Below are 19,793 nucleotides of genomic sequence, written 5' to 3'. Positions count from 1 at the left end.
CTGGCCCCATGTAAAATACCCAGACACTGAGTCTTTACTACGTGGGTTTGTAGTGGACATTTCCAACTCCATTTCAGACCTATCTTTGAATCAGAGCTGTTAAGCCGGGTGGGCTATATGGAGATTGCTGGCACCATGGTGTGAACTGTAGCTACAATTATGCTGCTGTTTAAAAAGTGAAAAGAAAAGGAGTACTTGTGGCACCTTAGAGACTAACAAATTTATTAGAGCATAAGCTTTCGTGAGCTACAGCTCACTTCATCGGATGCCTGTAGCTCACGAAAGCTTATGCTCTAATAAATTTGTTAGTCTCTAAGGTGCCACAAGTACTCCTTTTCTTTTTGCGAATACAGACTAACACGGCTGCTACTCTGAAACCTTTAAAAAGTGAGTACAGTATATACTCGTTCATAAGCCGAATATTTTTGGTAAAAAAGTGACACATCAAAGAGCAGGGATCAGCTTATAAACGGGTCTACACCAAAATTTGATGATTTTAACTCTATGAAATCATTGTCATTTTGTTTACCTGGAGCGTCTGCAGGCATTGACCCCTCAGTTCCCTGTGGCCACGGTTCGCCATTCCCAGCCAATGGGAGCAGCAAACCGCGGCCACAGGGAGCTGAGGGGCTCCATGCCTGTGAATGCTACAGGTAAACAAAACGTCCCGACCTGCCAGCGGCTTAACCTGACGGGCCAGGAGCCAAAGTTTGCCAACCCCTAAAATATAGGTCAGTTTATGAAAGGGTCATAAAGTTTTTACTATTTTTTACCTATCAATCTTGGGGGGTCGGCTTATAAATGAACGGGCAAATGAACGAGTATATATGGTAACTTGTATAAAATAAACCCTCTTGTCCTGTTTAAAGTCTGGGGATGGATATCTCAGATGATGCTGAGTTGTCCTTTCCCTATGCTTTTAAAGTTGTCTTGATAGTCTCTATCCAATGAAGTGAGTTGTAGCTCACGAAAGCTTATGCTCAAATAAATTTGTTAGTCTCTAAGGTGCCGCAAGTCCTCCTTTTCTTTTTGCGAATACAGACCAACACGGCTGCTACTCTGAAACCTGATAAACAACAGTACTTTGCCCAATCTGTAACCAGGCAGCTGCTGTGCCTAACAGAAGTCAGGTAGTATTTCTAGGCCTTGCACTGTCCTGGATGTTTACTTAGTCAACTCTCATTTTCCTTTCTCGGGTGGAAGAAGGATTAAGCTCCCAGGACAGGAAAATGAATTAACTTGGTGAGGTTTTAGGGATTTAGCTTTTGTTTCCTTCCAGCTTTTTAAAAATGACGTTGTATCCATGAATAAAACAATGTAGGAGTGAGGCAGACCAGAGCACTGTGTTAAGTGATTAAGGACTGGACCCTTTCTTCTTCTTCCCCTGTAGCTCACGAAAGCTTACGCTCAAATAAATTTTTAGTCTAAGGTGCCACAAGTCCTCCTGTTCTTTTTGCGGATACAGACTAACATGGCTGCTACTCTGAAACCTGGGTGACTTGAGAGGCTTCAGTGTGAACTGCAAGGCAAACTAAAGTAATGTGTGCCCTCAGGGCTGCGTCATAAGGCAGGGAGCAGGTACAGGTTTTCTGCTTTTTAGCATTCTAAATATCTGACCCCCACTTTCCCTACCCGTCCCCTGGGATCACGAGAGGCACTGATTAGTGATGACAAGGCAGCGGTAACCCAAACTGCAGCTCTCCCTGCCCCTTTGAAGCAGGGGAGGATGCCAACTCGTAGGGTGAAGTGAGCTGTAGCTCACGAAAGCTTATGCTCAAATAAATTTGTTAGTCTCTAGGTGCCACAAGTCCTCCTTTTCTTTTTGCGAATACAGACTAACAGGGCTGCTACTCTGAAACTCGTAGGGTGTATGTACAGTAGAAAAACGTGCCTGTATTCCAGCAGTGGTGAAGCTGCACTATGGCTGGTAGGGCTCAGGCATTCTTAGCTGCTGTTTTCTGAGGCTGAACTGCCCTGAATGGATTCCAACCACTAAAAGGGGCAAACAAGTTCTCTGCAGGTTGGAAGCTCTGAGAGACACTAAACCCCAGGATAATTTTGGAGTTGCTGTGTCACAGCTCAAGGTTCTTGAGGCCCATGGCTAAAGTACTAGTTCAGAGATGTGGGTTGTGGGGTTCTTCCTTCATAGAGATGGAAAAGAGGCAGTGAAATAAATGCTGGAATAGGTTGAATTTGAATGGCTCTTCCACCAGGCACAAGGAGGTAAAAATTAAATGGTGCAGGAGCACTTCAGATTGAGAAGTCATTTGTGTCACCTGCTTACATGTAAAGAGTCACTTATTCAGTGTCAAATCTTTGGTAAGAGTCCTAACACCCATCTCACAGAGATCTAAACGCTGCTCTAGGAAAATAATTACAGCTGGAGGGGGGTGAAATCACATACAAAGTATTAAAAATAAAGCCACATCAATTAATCTCAGCTTGTCTCTTGTTTTCCTGCTCTAAAGAGATGTTTGCAGCTTTGTTACGCTACAAACTTCTCCAGAGACTGTAATCAGTCTCCCTTATGACTACCAGAGCTGGAAGCAAAAGAAGAGTGTAATTATTGGCTATTTTAGAGACATGTAACTGCTGAGGCCTATTTGACCAATCTTTGAGAAAAGACACTTTTACCTACTGAGATCCATAGAAAAACAGACACCATAACAACCTGTACCAGGGGCTATGAACTGTGAATGTTTTCTCACAGAAGCTATTGCCCATGTCCCATCATCATTCGATGGAACAGTTGATTGACGGCACCACTTTTTTTAATCCAAAATCACCTGTGGACCTACATTAAATAGTGAGGAGAGAGAAGGATAATGCAGCAGCACAGATGCTCATCTGGGTTCAAATTGCAACCAAAAGAATAGAAATGCTAATTAGTGGCCCATCTTGAAGGGATTAATCTTTGCAGTATTTAATAAAGCATGCAGCTTGAGCAGAAATATGCCTTGTACACTAGCCAAATTGATACCAAGAGTAAAGGCACTGGAAATATTTAGATGAGCTGGGGAAATATTTCCATTTGGCCCACTCAAAGCTGTTGATGGTGCAACATATTTTTGTTTCCTTGCCACTTTTTGAGAACAGAAAATGGTCTACAGTAACTTAAGTGTGAATGCCCCAGGGATAAGTGCAGCATAGCTGGTTCCTGGAGCAAATCCACAGCAATACAGTGCCCCTCCCCCCCAAATACTGTACTAAGGACTGTGTTTGTACCTAAGGTGCTGAATGGAGATGGGATTTAAGAGAGTGAAGGGAGTACAGTAAACAAAGATGAACAGTGATCTCTCTATTGCAGCCATGTTTAAAGGTGTAGTTAAACAAATTGAAATATTTTTCTTTGCTAATTTTACAGCCTTCAACTACCTATTGAATGGGATGAGTTAGATGTGACTACGCAGTTATGACCAGCTTTTATCTCTGGCCTTAGGAAGCAGGGGTGGGACTTTCCTCAACACCTCAGACACCAAGGAGACAAGATCTTGAGTGTACATGCCTTCCAATGAGCTTGCTCATCATTTAAATATAGTATTAATTCACATGTGAAGAATAAATATATATGACTCAGGCTGCTGAGATATAGACTAGGAATGGTGAAGGCAGCCAGATAATGCAGGCCAATGATTTAGCGATCCTAAAAGCTTATTTAGCCCCAGGACTTGGTGTTGCTCTGCTTCCCTTTTTATGTATCTGACACAGTAATGGAAAAGTGGCATGCAAGAACTTCACTGCAAAGATGCTACAGGCAAAATAAGGTTATTTCTTTAGAACTACTAGCTGGACAATTTCTTGATAACCCTCACTCACCTTGCTGTGACAAGGTGCAGGATAGTTGGGAGAAAAATCACCACCAAAAGCTTTGTAAGGATATCTTATTTATTGGACATTGCAAGATAAGAAAAAATAATTTGTACAGCTTTGTGATATAACCATTGTTGCTAAAGAGTAAGGCTACTCCTCATGTGGTTAACAGGCCACATGTAGCCACCAAGGTGCTTTGCAGCTCTCAAACTATGCAACATTGAGGGCTTGAGAAACAAACATTTGCTCTGAGCAGGACTCCAGACTTCACATTGTAGCGCATTTTGCACTGAGTGGGCCTTACAGTAGCATGAACATGGCCTCCCTAGATATTAAAAAATGAGGAGCCCTGCTCTACAAGACATTAGGCAAATGGTACAACTGCCAAACAATTGAAATATCAGTCTGCTAGGCTGGTTACATGGCTCTTGCCTTCTTTCTTCACCTCTTCTGTTAATCTAATGGCATGAGAATCTCATTCCATCTCCCATACCACTTTTGCTCCTCCATAGCTAGCAAGTCACGATGGCTTAGGCCTAAGTCTGCATCCATTTCCTCCACATACCCTGCCAAGGCAAAAAGCAATCCTCTCCTTGTACACCAGCACTGTACTTGACAATGAAAGTTTTAAGTTAAAAGGGGCAGCATGAGGCCTTTAGTGGTAGCAGCCATCAATTAATCTAGTTTATTTGTGACTTCTAAGAAAGGAGAGCCAAATGCACTTTGGGAAATAGCTCAGTGGATTGGAGATTAACGTTTAAATGATCAGAATAACCCTTCTGAATATTTAACCAACCCAAAAAACCTTCAAGTGAAAATCGTAAACTACTCAGAGCAACCATCCATACTGCTGCTCTCACCATGGCGGCCCGGGCAATAGGATGGACCAGTAGAAGGTGCTTAGTTTTCCTACACGTTTTGCCTTTGAACTTTCAGATTGCTGGGTTGAATAAAATAGATTTTTAAAAATAAAAATATTGCAGGGTGAGGTGAGAGAACTTTAAGGGGGAATAAACAGAAATCTAGCTTGACCTGTAAAGCATCTCATACAATGCACAGGGTCTTAGCTATGTTATGGAAGCAGAAGAGAAGCTTTCAGAAATGCCAGAGCTGTACAAAGTTTAATAGTAAAATCAACCTTTTAAAAAAAAATTATAAAACAGTAACTGTTAAAGGCTATGTCATGTTTTAAGAACGTGTCCTCAAACGGTTATCTTAAGTCAGCTAATGGCTCAGAGGTAACAGTTTTGTTAGCTTAATTTGATGCTTCAGGGCTAGTTACACCATGGCCACTTAACCCCCCTTCCTGTGCTAATCCCTATAGCATCTTAGCATTGGAAAACACATACAATTTGTTAGAATGGATATTTGTCTTAATACTTATGAAAACTGCTGCTCAGAATGCATGAAAGAAACTAGTTTCTGGTGCCAGTTATGGTACTGAAACACTACTCAGCCATTTCATGATTGTTCCTGTATACACAAGCAAAGAGAGCAATACAAATACACTGAATAAACAAGCTGAACATATTAGATTATCCAAAAAGAAGCAAGCCGTCTCCTCCATACACATGCCAAATGCAAAGTCCCAGATAATTTTGGGAGGAGAAGGAGAGAATCTACTTTTAAACAGAAGGATAACTAGAAAACAATAACTTGATAATGAAGAGTTAGAAAACCTGTCAAACATAACCACTTTTTTCTAGCATTGTAAGAATGAAAGCATTCTTTTGGGTTTCACAAACATGCACCAAAAGGTGCATCTTAGACTTTCTAGGAACAGGAGACAGAAGAGAGGAAGCTATCTTTTCATGCTGCTAAATGCTGCAGTGCACCCACTTCTGAAAGAGTTCCATAAAGGATAATGCATGCAAACCAAGAAAATAAATAGCACTAAAGCATTCCCTCTTTTCAAAGGATATTCATTGCAATAAAAACTTTTGCCTTTTCTTAAGGATAGGAATAGTTTTAAATGAAAAAAATCAACCGCAACATTGTTTAATATATGAAAGTTCAAAGATGTTTCACAGCATAATTGTAGCAATAACTTACACTCCATTGCCAAGTCACAATTCAGTCATTTTCATTAACAGTGTACAAAGAAGGTCCTTAGTTATATATATATATATATATATATATATATATATATATATATATATATATATATATATATATATATATATATTTTTTTTTATAAAGTCTGGAAGATCAATATAAATACTGCTCCAGAAATTAAAAAAAAGTGTTTACATCCCCAACTCCAATATTACATCTCAGTGTCCTGTTCTATTATAATCTGTAAAAATCTTAACGGCGCAGAGGTTCAAGTTTTCGTAATTTCAGTGATGTGCTGGATGACAAAGCATCTTGGTTTGAAGAAGAATTCACTATATCTGGAGACTGGAACAATACTCTACCACGATGATTAAATACGTAAAAAGATGGATGGTTCCTTAATGTGTCAAATGTCCTTAAAATAAACATGAAAAATAAATTAATGTGGATTTGGAATGATCATTTCACAAAAGTAACTCTTGGAAATACCAGATTTTTACAAACAGATAGAAAAATAAGTAAGTGCTGTTACCAAATGGCAGGGGTGCTAAGTCTCTAGATCTTACCCAAATTTCCTATGCCATAACATAAATGTTAAGAATTTTAAAGACAAGATGCTAGTATTATGGAGATATAGATATGCTGATTGTTCAGTATACAGAAAACACCACATCATTAATAAACTTTACTCTCCCTTCTACAACTTCCTTTTGTAGAAGTGTTAATAACTACCCACAAAATATCACCCAAATTCCTCCCTCCTTTGACCTTGCCTCAGCCAAAATCCATATTCATGCCTCAGTGCTAATAATGCTGAGCGCCCTTAATTCTCACACACTTCTTAGCACTTCATGTTCAGGCCCCTTTGTACTGCCATCTTTCATAGATTTACTTAAGCCCCATATTATTCAGACTACTCTCCATAGGAGCAGGTTTTCTGCCCATCTGACTTCCTATCCACCTCAAAATTCAATTCAAAACCCTTCATATGTTTACACAATTCTATCAATCACAATTCAGCACTTCTATAGCATTTAACTAATTCATCATCAACACTCTTAGCAGCAGGTTTGTGTCATCCCTATTTACTGATGTGAAAACTGAGGCAGAGATGGTTGGTGGGAAGAGCTTCTGTCCCAGTCCCCTGCTGAGACCACAGGACAGGAGTAGTTCTGTAACCTCTTATTTCCCTATTCCTCACCTGCTCACTCCACTACTCCAACTCTGAGATGGGTTTTTAGGAGGCTCAACGAAGGAGGCAAGGAAGGGCAAAAAGTGTCCCAGTCACTTCTGTAGCCTCATCCTATCTAGAACACTATATCCTACAGCCAGACATTGTGTGGTGACTTCCTGGCTCTGCTTGTCCTTCCCAGCATCACATCTACAGCATGTTGTCAAGGGGTGAGCTAAAAAGGAGAACCTTTCTGGGGCTGCTATTTCACAGGACATGCTGACTTTATTTATAGAGCAACAGAAAAACGTGTGTTAACGAACAGAAAGAACCCCAACATACTTATTTTTTAGTTCTGAAGTGGCATCCATGTCTTTAAATTCTCCTGCAATATGTACTATTCCATAACACGTAACTGCAAAGGCCAACAGCGTTTGAAGAACTATCTGCAACAGAGAGAGATACAATACACCACACAGAGGTTGCTAAACAATATAAGAGAACCCTTGTACAAAATTCTCATCTTTTATTCTGTTTTGCTCACAATAAGCACATACACATTTTACAACCAGTGATCTAGGAAACTGGGCAAATAATTTTATACCCATTTTAGTGGGGGGGAGGAAATTGAGGCACAAGGATTAAGTAACTTGCCCAAGGTAGGACTGCAAGTCAATAGCAGAAGCAGGAACAGAAGGGGGATTTCCTGGCACCCAACCTATACCCTCTGAATTAGATCAAGCTGCCTAGCAGAGTTCTTCAGGCAGATTCTGTATTCCTCACAGCAGTCAGAATCACTGTTCTGTGCACTCAAATTACTACTTAAACGGGAAGAATCTGGTACTCAGACAAATTATGTAACCTCTGTAACACTGTCAACAAGGATGACAACTGGGCACGACCTTGAAGTCCACTTCTGCACATCATTTTTTTATTGGTCAACCAAGAAAGTAAAATATTAAAATAAGAAAATTGAAGTAAATGAAACAGGTTGTGCTGGGATAACAGCCGCACACTATAGTATTGAATAAACAAATGTCAGCCAACAAATGCCAGAGGGATGCAGATGTTTATGCTGAAGAGTATAAGAAACTTATGCAAGGACTTTCCAAGTTCTAACTTCAGAAGCCATGGAATTCCTGGAGGTGATGTTTCACCAACAGTTCTAAAGAAGGAGAAGGAAGTCAGGGCTTATTTTGATTTGCAAACGCTCTTTATAAGAGCTGTAATGCATTACTGGACTTAGGACTGGTAGGTGAAACATTCTCACACAGAATGAGAACCTGAAAGATTATACGATTAAAATTCAATTATTCAAATAAAAAAACATGAACAGGAACAAAAGCAAGAGACCAAACTATATTAGTAGTCTTAAATCTTCCAAACACCATGAAAATGTATAACTTACATCTATCGGCAATGTTTCATCTTCCTTTTCGGTTAATCTCATATAGGAACGATCTATAAAGTAAAGACATACTGGTAAATTAATTTTTTTTGTAATAAGGCAAATCAATATAAATTCCAGGAGTGTTTGGATTTCTATGTATTATGCCATGGACTATTAACTCCCAGTAACTCTGACATTTTTAATCTTGTTTCCACATTTGCTTCCTCACACAGCATATCTGATCTTCCAAACCTGCTCTGATAAATAATTTCAGCAATAATTTAATCTCCTTTCTGCATAAGAGAGAAGAGGGTGGAAGAGGGCTGATGATGGAGCACACAGATACAGGAAGAATTCTCTATGAATGCCAGATATTGCTACTTAAACTGTAGTGCAGCCAGCACTATCACAAAGCTACTTCAGCAGAAGGCATTAGCTGTTCTATTTTATTGCAATATATATAGCCACTGTTCCCTATTGAACTGATCTAAATTGGTCATCATTACTAGTAAACTGAAGAGCATGTTTCTGCACAAGACAATCTGCAATTGCTTTACTACTTCAGCAGCAGATTACTACATTTAATAAACAATTCCTTCTTTTACACTCTTAGGACATTGTATATAATATGTATATGGAATACTATTGCACATGAAGCACAAATCTCTTACAGAATTCTTAAAAAATGGGTGCACTTTCCAGATGGGTTGGCTATAACCCATTAAAGTACTAGTACTGTGTGTAAAGAAGAATCATTGAGGAATTATTTGTAAATGCTATACTTACTTACTTATACTTATGTGCTAGTGTGGAATTTTAAAAGCACATTTTGCATTAACTTAATCTGTCATAAAATTCAGATAACTTTGGGTTCTAAAGGATATCACCTTTTTCTGAATTATAAACATTATCCTAAATGGTTTACTCCATCTTGGTCACTGGGAGATGCACCCACTTACACCAGGGCTGAATTTGATCCACTGTGCACTAGGAGTTGAAATAATGTGACCATCCTCTCTAGCATCTTCAAATACTCTTGGCAAAATGGTTCTCTTGCCATGGATTGGAAACTGCACCGTAGCAGTTGCTGTGGTCAGACACTGACTAGTACTCCAAATGCATTGCCGCACCAAGGAACTAATGCAGCACTGACAAATGGTAGCTTTAAGCTTTAATACCTCGCAAACCATCAAGGTTAAATAGCATTTGCTTCTAGCATGGGCAGCTGGAAAGATACTCAACCTTTAAATCACATAATACTAGTTTCATAGATACCAAGGTCAGAAGGGACCATTCTGATCATCTAGTCCAACCTCCTGCACAGCGCAGGCCACAGAATCTCACCCACCCACTCCTATGAAAAACCTCACCCATGTCTGAGCTATTGAAGTCCTTAAATCTTGGTTCAAAGACTTCAAGGAGCAGAGAAGCCTCCCTCAAGTCAACCATGCCCCATGCTACAGAGGAAGGCGAAAAACCTCCAGGGCCTCTCCAATCTGCCCTGGAGGAAAATTCCTTCCCGACCCCAAATATGGCAATCAGCTAAACCCTGAGCATATGGGCAAGATTCACCAGCCAGATACTACAGAAAATTCTTTCCTGGGTAACTCAGATCCCATCCATCTAATATCCCATCTCAGGGGATTTGGCCTATTTACCCCGAATATTTAAAGATCAATTACTTACCAAAATCCCATTATCCCATCATACCATCTCCTCCATAAACTAATCGAGTAGAATCTTAAAACCAGATAGATCTTTTGCCCCCACTGCTTCCCTTGGAAGGCTATTCCAAAACTTCACTCCTCTGATGGTTAAAAACCTTCGTCTGATTTCAAGTCTAAACTTCCTGGTGGCCAGTTTATACCCATTTGTTCTTGTGTCCACATTGGTGCTGAGCTGAAATAATTCCTCTCCCTCTCCTGTATTTATCCCTCTGATATATTTATAGAGAGCAATCATATCTCCCCTCAACCTTCTTTTAGTTAGGCTAAACAAGCCAAGCTCCTTAAGTCTCCTTTCATAAGACAAGTTTTCCATTCCTCGGATCATCCTAGTAGCCCTTCTCTGTACCTGCTCCAGTTTGAATTCATCCTTTTTAAACATGGGAGACCAGAACTGCACACAGTATTCTAGGTGAGGTCTCACCAGTGCCTTGTATAAGGGTACTAAAACCTCCTTATCCCTACTGGAAATGCCTCTCCTGATGCATCCCAAAACCGCATTAGCTTTTTTCACAGCCATATCACATTGGCAGCTCATAGTCATCCTATGATCAACCAATACTCCAAGGTCCTTCTCCTCTTCCGTTACTTCTAATTGATGCGTCCCCAACTTATAACTAAAATTCTTATTATTAATCTCTAAATGCATAACCTTACACTTCTCACTATTAAATTTCATCCTATTACTATTACTCCAGTTTACAAGGTCATCCAGATCCTCCTGTATAATATCCCGATCCTTCTCCGAATTGGCAATACCTCCTAGCTTTGCATCATCTGCAAACTTTATTAGCACACTCCCATTTTTTGTGCCAAGGTCAATAATAAAAAGATTAAATAAGATTGGTCCCCAAACCGATCCCTGAGGAACTCCACTGGTAACCTCCCTCCAACCTGACAGTTCGCCTTTCAGTAGGACCCGTTGCAGTCTCCCCTTTAACCAATTCCTTATCCACCTTTTGATGTTCATATTGATCCCCATCTTCTCCAATTTAACTAATAATTCTCCATGTGGCACGGTATCAAATGCCTTACTGAAATCTAGGTAAATTAGATCCACTGCATTTCCTTTAATCCACTGTTCCCCTATCTCCCCACCTCAATTCTGAGATGGTTTTAGCATTTGGTGTCCCAAAAACCCACTAGCACTGAAAAACAGTATTTTAAACAAATTGAAAACTTGGAATTATAAAGATAATCATAGGTTTCAGAGTAGCAGCCGTGTTAGTCTGTATTCGCAAAAAGAAAAGGAGGACTTGTGGCACCTTAGAGACTAACAAATTTATTAGAGCATAAGCTTTCGTGAGCTACAACTCACTTCATTGGATAGAGACTATCAAGACAACTTTAAGCAGCACCCAGCTCCACTCCTGGGCCTGGCTTCGGCTCTGCTCCTGGTCCCTCCTGTAGCTGTGGTCCCTGCCTCAATCCTCTTTTCCACCAAATGCATCCGATGAAGTGAGCTGTAGCTCACGAAAGCTTATGCTCTAATAAATTTGTTAGTCTCTAAGGTGCCACAAGTCCTCCTTTTCTTTTTAAAGATAATCATAGATAGTAATCAGAAATATGTAATATTCAGATTTGCCATTACCACACCTAAAACCATTTTGATGGACTAGAATAAATGTTTTCAGGAAACAGTAATTTCTCCAAGCAAGAGTCCAGGATTAATGATCAGAAAAAATAATGGGCTCTCTGACCACATAAGTAAGCATTTTTGAGAAATGATACTGTTCAGCTTTAAACATATTAATGACATCTATTAAACAAACACGTAAAATTCATTTATGCACTAAAAAGAGATCAGCCACAGTCTACAAATTCTTTTCCTACACAGAATATATTAAAAATGGACTCTGTGCTGCAATCTCAGCTCTGTGCTGTATCCTCCCTCCCGTGCCCTAGCCCACGGCTAGAAAAGCTTTCCCAAATCTCCCGTTGAGCAAAGGGCTTGAGGTCCAGTGACTCCTCAATAACAACCTGGCCCTCGACTGCCCTCCTGAACCTCTCGCCCATCTTTTAACTCTAGCCCATCCCCGCTTGTCATCCTGACTCCCACTGTCACCCGGGTCCAGCTCCTGCAGGCCGGATCTCGCGCCACCAGCTCGATGCCTGGGCTACACGTACGCCCAGATTCCATCCCCCCCCGCCCCCCAGCCCCACATCCCCCGGCCCCCTCACATCCCCCCGGCCCCCCAAGCCGCCCCCTTTCCCTGCTGCCCGCGCCGTGAGCGCGGGGGGAGGGGGCTGCGGGGGGATAAGACCCCGCCCCCCATTTCAGTCCTGCCCCCGCCCCGGGCAGCTGCCCCTCTCACCCACCCCGGATCCTTGCCCGCGGCCATGCCCGGCCCGGGGACGGGGTGCCCGCGCGGGGCCCCGCTCACTCACGCTGCGCAGCGGAGAAGGCCGCGTGGGCCAAGGCGAAGAGTCCGATCCCCACCAGCCCCTTCCACAGCGAGGCGGCCGCCATTGTCCCCCCACGGGCCACCGACACCCTCCCCTCCTCAGCCCGGCCGGCCACCGCCAGGGGCGCCCGCCACGCGACCGGCGCACGGAGATGGCGTCACCCCTGGGAGGGCCCAGGAGGCCGACCGCGATAGGAGGGACGGGCAGGGCCATAGGTCGAGGGGCGGGGCCAAGAGAGCCAAGGCGGGGCGGAGGGTCATAGGTCGAGGGGCAGAGCGCAGGCGTGGCGCTGGGTTCGGTCGGTGCTGCTGCGCATGCGCCTTCCTCTCCCAGGGCGGAGGAGGCTGGTGCTGGCTGCGGCGCCTTCAAGGGCGCAGCATCCCCTTAAAGTGGGGGCTTTCGCGGGGGGGGGGGGGCCCGGCTGTCAGCCCCAGAGCTGCCTCCCCCGCAGCGTGTCCCCTGATCGCTGCGGGGTTGGGGGCGAGAGGGGAGGTGGGTCCCCAAGTCCTGGGCGCCTCTGCAGAACCGTGCGTTGGACAGGGGGGTTGTGATACAGGCACTAGGGCTCGTAGCCCTGAACCGCTTCTCCAGGGGCCAGACTGAAGTTGCTACTTACCTGGGCCGGCAACCTGATGTCCGGTTGTTTTGTAAGCTGCTGTTTGCCTGAAAGGCATGGAAGCAGCCGTATGGTAGGTAATGCCCCAGGCAGCTACAACAGGCTTTTACCCCAACCCTAGAGGATGGTTGTCCCACAAGCATTCATCTTCTACTCCCAATGCATGGTCATCCCACTAAGCCAGGGGTGGCCAACCTGAGCCTGAGAAGGAGCCAGAATTTACCAATGTACTTGTTCAAAGAGTCTCAGTAATATGTCAGCAACCCCCCATTAGCTCCCACCCTGCTCCCAGTGCCTCCCACCCACCAGCAGCCCTGCCCATCAGCGCCTCCCCATCAGCTGTCCCTGGCATGCAGGAGGCTCTGGGGGTGAGGGGGAGAAGTGAGGGCACAGCAGGCTCAGGGGAGGGTGCGGAAAGGGGTGGAGTGGTGGCAGAGCCAGGGGTTGAGCAGTGAGCAACTTCCCCCCTCCCTCCCCCCCGGATATTGGAAAGTTGGCTCCCATAGCTGTAGCCCTGGAGTCAGTTCCTATACAAGGAGCCGCATATTAACTTCTGAAGAGCTGCATGTGGCTCCAAAGCCACAGGTTGGCCACCCCTATAGTAAGCCCACCCCACACCTTTATCCCCGTTTAATCACAGACACAACATGTTAATGACAGGTTTCAGAGTAGCAGCCGTGTTAGTGTGTATTCGCAAAAAGAACAGGAGTACTTCTGGCACCTTAGAGACTAACACATTTATTTGAGCATAAGCTTTCGTGAGCTACAGCTCACTTCATTGGATGCTCAAAATAAATTTGTTAATCTCTAAGGTAAACATGTTAATGTGTATTCATTTTTGAGCCTCTGGGTTTCTCCCACTTTCTGTGCACAAACCAATGATTATTTGACAGCTTCTCTCTACTGTTTTCTCGGGAGATGGGAGCACTTTGCCCTCTCTCATGATTTTTGTTCTGATATTAAACAAAAACCAGACAGTTATGGGGACTGGTAAAGGACTATGGAGATTTTGTGAACCAGAGGTTTAAGAAGATGGCTATGAGAGTCACGTGTTTGTGTTAAGAAATAGCCTGGCACTAAAAATGCCATCTCCTGTTTCCCTGACTTCTCTCATAATTCAGACTATCTTAAAAGAAATAATTCTGAGCAAATATTTTTTTAAAAAAACCCACACTTTTCAGAATTATATTTTCATCCTAATCAAATTTGAAATTAGTTATGAGAACTTCTTGGGGCTACTTTTTATCTCCCACTTGGATAAATGTATCATTGTAGGTACATGTCTGGTTTGTTGTCTCTGCATACGTAGGCCCATTAAATCAATGGGAGTTCTAGCTGTGCAGAGTGTAGGATTAAATTTATAGTCTTTTCTCAAGAAACACTAATTAGAGTAGCTTGTCACTGAGAGGGTGAGGACAGAAGATCATTACTTTTTTTCTCCCTCTTGTTTAAAAAACAACATATTGGAGCTAGGAAATAGATAGAATTTTGTTGATTCTAATGGTCTAACAAGATGTGCCCTACAGTAAAATGCAATGATTGCTTTTAATACCTTAAAGGTCAATTAAATGAATATTTACAACAAAAATATTTATTAAACAAATAGGAATATATTATATATGTAATCTATGCGGAATACATGATGGTGTGGGAGAAAGGGTTTGTCAGCATGAGTTTGCGATGAGTTCATTACAAGGGGTGAAGCTATGAGCAAATTATGCAGAACATAAAAAATGAGAGCTGATAAAATTATTCTGCACTACATGCCATGTATGTTCTAAAAATACTTAAGGATTGTTTTAGAGTTGTTAATCATTTGAATGGGACTTTCTTGTATCCCTCCATCTATACCGCCTCAGGCTTTGTCTGCACTAGGAAATAGAACCATTTCAGCAGTCGGGGTAGCTATCATTTCCTCTGGTTCAGTGGACATCCCTGGGGATAGTGTGTAGCCAGATAGAATTATTTCTGTTCTTACTTGATTAAATGGAATTTAGGGGATGTTGCAGTTGAACATAAATTAGAACTGCCCTGGGGCTGCTCTAATTTACTCTAAGAACAGAAAATCAGGGTGCCACAGGACTCCTTGTTGTTTCTGAGAACAGAGAGTGCCAGAATAAGGGGATCCACTTTTGCCTCCCTCTCCATTCTTGTGCTTTGTGGAACTTGGGTGGGACAGCAATTTAAGGTTCCTATTCCTAGCCCTGCAGGGCTAATTTTTAAGCTGTTACTAGTCCATAACGATCTCACTTACGTTGGGCCTCTGGGATGTGGTAATTTTTGGGAAATACACATTTGGGGAAGAAGGAGGAAACATCTGGCAGATTAATTAAAAGAGGGCTGCTGAGGACAGAGTTTGGAATGATGGAATAAGGAAACAGTTTAGCAGTCAGAGAGCATGTAAGGCAAGCAGAAATGTAAGAAAATACATTAATCACCATTATAATTTATTATAACTTCATATGAGATGTACGTATGCATGGAAGTGTCTGTGTATTGAGCAATTGAAAGGAGAAAGTTTTTTCACACCATTTGCAGTTTTTTTATTGGTTCATTTTTAGTTAATACTGTACCTGTTTAACTTCAGTTTCTAATGAATGTTTCAGAAAAAGGATGGCTTTGTTAAGGATTCAGTACTCCAACCGCTTCAGTTAAGATGCTAGAACTTGCCTTTCTGAAAAACACTTGTCCCTCCCAAATAGGGAGAAATGGACATCCTGGGTATTTGCCATCTTTGACTTTCCCTCCTATAGGGCCAGTGCTGTTGTGAGGGTTATATCAGCATATATCCTATTCTCCAGGTACACAGCTCACAGAAAACTACCCTTATGGGGGGAAAAAATCACACTAACTGCACTGCATTCATGTCACTGTACACAGAAGTGTTTTAGATCCCCCTGACTGACTGCCCTTAGTGTTGCTTGCATAATAACAGGTTCCAGAGCAGCAGCCGTGTTAGTCTGTATTCGCAAAAAAGAACAGGAGGACTCGTGGCACCTTAGAGACGAACACATTTATTTGAGCGGTTTCAGAGTAGCAGCCGTGTTAGTCTGTATTTGCAAAAAGGAAAGGAGTACTTGTGGCACCTGAGAGACTAACAAATTTATTAGAGCATAAGCTTTCGTGAGCTAGCTAGCTATTTGTTAGTCTCTAAGGTGCCACAAGTACTCCTTTCCTTTTTATTTATTTGAGCGTAAGCTTTCCTGAGCTACAGCTCACTGCAGCGGATGCATTCAGTGCACGCTCAAATAAATGTGTTCGTCTCCAAGGTGCCACGAGTCCTCCTGTTCTTTTTTGCGAATACAGACTAACAGGGCTGCTGCTCTGAAACCTTCCCGGCCTTGACTCAGCTAGAGAAAGTCCCAGTCACCAGGGGGCCTCCCGCGAGCCCTGGGCACACCTCCCCCGGGGTGATCCGGCGCCTGAGGCTGGGCGATTTCCAAGGCGCCGGGCACACGACGCAGAGGGCACTTGCCCCGGCGGTGACCCCGAGCCTCGGGGGGCCCCTCGCCCCAGGGCGAAGGGAGGGGCGCCGGCATTTGCGCTGGCCCCCGGGCGTTGCGCAGAGGGGGGCGGGGGCGCGGCGGGCCCCGGTGCGCAGCCGGGCCCCGCCCCCCGCCGGCCCCGCCCAGGCGCCTGCGCCGAGCTGCGCTCGCCAGCCGGGCCCTGCGGAGGGAGCCGGAGCCATGGCGCTGCGCGGCGGGGCCGAGCGCCGGCCCCTGCGGGGGCTGCTGCTGCTGCTGCTGCTGGCGGCGGCGGCGGGGCTGGGCGCGCGGGCCGGGGCGGCGGCGGCGCGGGGGGAGGCCGCGGCCCGGCCCGTGGCCCTGGAGGAGGAGATCGTGTCCGAGAAGGCGGCGGAGGAGAGTCACCGGCAGGACAGCGCCAACCTCCTCATCTTCATCCTGCTGCTCACCCTCACCATCCTCACCATCTGGCTCTTCAAGCACCGCCGCGCGCGCTTCCTGCACGAGACCGGCCTGGCCATGATCTACGGTGAGGGGCCGTCCCGGCAAGCGGCCCCCGCCCCCTGGCGGCTGCCTAGCAACCGGCCCCGAGCTGCCACCCGGCCCCCCTTCCTCTAGCACCCCCCCCCCCCCGAGCGGGCACCCAGCAGCCAAACCCCAGCCCCCGCCCCCTGGCTGCTGCCTACCAACCGGCCCCCCTCCTCTAGCACCCCCAATAACCAACCCCCACCCCCCGAGCGGCCATCCAGCCCCCCTCATCCAGCAACCAAACCCCCAGCCCCCGCCCCCTGGCTGCTGCCTACCAACCGGCCCCCCTCCTCTAGCACCCCCAATAACCAACCCCCACCCCCCGAGCGGCCATCCAGCCCCCCTCATCCAGCAGCCAAACCCCAGCCCCCGCCCCCTGGCGGCTGCCTAGCAACCGGCCCCGAGCTGCCACCCGGCCCCCCTTCCTCTAGCACCCCCCCCCCCCCGAGCGGGCACCCAGCAGCCAAACCCCAGCCCCCGCCCCCTGGCTGCTGCCTACCAACCGGCCCCCCTCCTCTAGCACCCCCCAATAACCAACCCCCACCCCCCGAGCGGCCATCCAGCCCCCCTCATCCAGCAGCCAAACCCCAGCCCCCGCCCCCTGGCTGCTGCCTACCAACTGGCCCCCCTCCTCTAGCACCCCCCAATAACCAACCTCCAGCCCCTACCCCCCCAAGCAGCCATCCAGCCCCCCTCATCTAGCACCCAGCAGCCAAACCCCAGCCCCCACTCCCTGGCTGCTGCCTAGCAACCGGCCCCCAGCACCCACTCCCTCATCTGCCATCTAGCACCCAGCAACCAACCCCCAGCACCCCTCACCCAGCAACCAACCCCCAGCACCCATCCCCAAGCTGTCACACGACTCTCAGCTGCCACCCAGCAACCAGTTGATAGCAGCCACCCTCCAGTCACACTTCCTGCATGAGGCCAGCCAGGCCATGTCTACAGTGAGGCGCCCCTCCTCCCTCCCCCAGCCATCCAGACCCACCCACTGAACTGCCACACAACACCCACACTTACCCACCCATCTGGCACCTGCTTTTGGCACATGTTGACTGCACAAGATCTGCCTGGCAACAATCTATAGTGAGACACCCTCCCAAGACCCAACCGTCCTCTGAGGTCCCCAGAAAACAACCCCATCTCCCACCCACTGAGTCGCACCCCTCCCTGTGCACACTGCCTGCATGAGACCAGCCAGGACATGAATCCCTCCATGCACTCTGCACCCAGGACCCCTCATCTGGCGCTCACCCTGTAACCCCATCACAGCGCTTGCCGTTATCTACAGTGATATACTTTCTGTGTGAGACGGGACCATGATCTATGGTGAGACTGACCAGGAAAATGCCCATCTGGGGTCTCCCTCTCTGAGCCACCAGTTTAGCACCCACTGGTGTGAGCCTCAGCACTCACTGCTGGGCACAGTTCCTGCATAAGAAAGGTCTGGGCATGAGGAGTTGAACTAACTCTAACCTAGGGCTTCTTGAAAGGCCTATATAGTAGCCGAGGTGTGTCTTTAAAGTTTGCAAGAAAATGTATTTTAGCTAAGAGGTCTTGGGAATATTGAAAGTGGTCTTTTCAGATGGGGGCAGCCTGTTAAAAATGTCCTGAGTGCAGGTGTCACTCTGTGACAACTGATTTCACATGGTTCTGACAACTGAGTAAGGAAGGTGCAGTAGGCTAAGACGATGACAGAGACTTGCTCAGATCCTAGGCTGTGTTCTTTGCCTGAGAGGTATAGCATGTCACTTACTGGATGTTAAGCTTTTTTAAAAATAAATAAATTATATATTGCATCATATCAAGACTGGAGATTTTACATCTAATGTCCAAAAGGGATCATACTGAAGTGTTTATATAATTCCTGACCAACTGACACTTGTGGTGAAGAGGTTGTTTGTAGCGGCCCTAATCCTGCAATTTGTCTTGTGGAGGTGGACATCAATGTGGCCCTGTGCAGAGCTATGCCTATATGAATCTCAGAGGTCATAGAGCTTGTCATCAATGAAAGTGTGAGTCTGTGGAGCCAAGATTTTACAAAATGATTACTGTTTCTGAGTGCCCAGCTTGGGGCACCAGAGTGGGTCCTGACTGTCAGAAAGTGCTGAGCACCCTCCCACTGAAAATCAGCTTCCTTTAAGGTGTCTTAAGTTGGGCACTCAGAATAACTAGTCACATTTTAAAATCTTGGGCTGGAGAATTAGTGCTATTTCTAAAACAAAACTAAACTGTACAAAGGGCAGGAAGACCAGAATTCTTTACCATTGCCTTCACTACATTCTGTGATGTAGCTTGCTGAGACCAGGGAAGTCCTAGGTGGCAGTGGATTTGTTACAACATAAGAATGTCTCATCAGGCAATGAAATTCCAGGGTTCCAGTCCTGGTTCTGTGGCTGGTTTATACTCGGACTGTAGTCCAATCACAGCCTCTGTCAGTTTCCCCATTTGTACTATGGAGATAATACTTACCATGGTAGGGGGAGTATTTGCACTGCACCCAGAAGACGTAAAGTACTCCGTTTGTTAAATAGTCTTGTTAAACCATTATCGTCCTCATCTTTCTTTCCACACTATCAAGTGCATGAGGCAGAAGCCACACAGCACCAGTCATCCCTATCCTAGGCTC

At 45.3% G+C, this 19,793-nt stretch overlaps 2 protein-coding genes and 2 long non-coding RNA genes across 4 annotated transcripts in view; 3 read left to right on the top strand and 1 right to left on the bottom strand.

Annotated features, from left to right (window-relative positions):
* Positions 1-1,390: 1,390 nt before the first annotated feature.
* LOC122455770 lies at positions 1,391-4,377 on the top strand. The gene is made up of 2 exons (XR_006274230.1): positions 1,391-1,578; positions 3,365-4,377. It is a non-coding gene; the product is annotated as an uncharacterized LOC122455770 (long non-coding RNA).
* Positions 3,872-12,707, bottom strand: MMGT1 (membrane magnesium transporter 1). The gene is made up of 5 exons (XM_043492318.1): positions 12,539-12,707; positions 8,445-8,497; positions 7,379-7,482; positions 6,001-6,280; positions 3,872-5,943 (listed from the first exon to the last, which is right to left on the bottom strand). The coding sequence occupies exons 1-4, from the start codon at positions 12,618-12,620 to the stop codon at positions 6,118-6,120; spliced, it is 402 nt and encodes a 133-aa protein (XP_043348253.1). The 5' UTR covers positions 12,621-12,707; the 3' UTR covers positions 3,872-5,943; positions 6,001-6,117.
* LOC122455771 lies at positions 11,230-11,818 on the top strand. The gene is made up of 2 exons (XR_006274231.1): positions 11,230-11,354; positions 11,702-11,818. It is a non-coding gene; the product is annotated as an uncharacterized LOC122455771 (long non-coding RNA).
* A 4,136-nt stretch (positions 12,708-16,843) lies between the features above and the next one.
* The window catches only part of SLC9A6 (solute carrier family 9 member A6), a 32,890-nt gene continuing 29,940 nt past the window's right edge, over positions 16,844-19,793 (top strand). Inside the window, exon 1 of the mRNA XM_043492087.1 lies at positions 16,844-17,165. Coding sequence (XP_043348022.1) covers positions 16,859-17,165 — 307 coding nt within the window. The 5' untranslated portion in view covers positions 16,844-16,858. The remainder of the gene's footprint in view (positions 17,166-19,793) is intronic.

Source organism: Dermochelys coriacea, chromosome 9 (genome assembly GCF_009764565.3).
Source record: "Dermochelys coriacea isolate rDerCor1 chromosome 9, rDerCor1.pri.v4, whole genome shotgun sequence".
Taxonomy (NCBI): domain Eukaryota; kingdom Metazoa; phylum Chordata; order Testudines; family Dermochelyidae; genus Dermochelys; species Dermochelys coriacea.
Note: the sequence above shows the minus strand (reverse complement) of the source record. Positions and strands in the feature narration are given on the sequence as shown.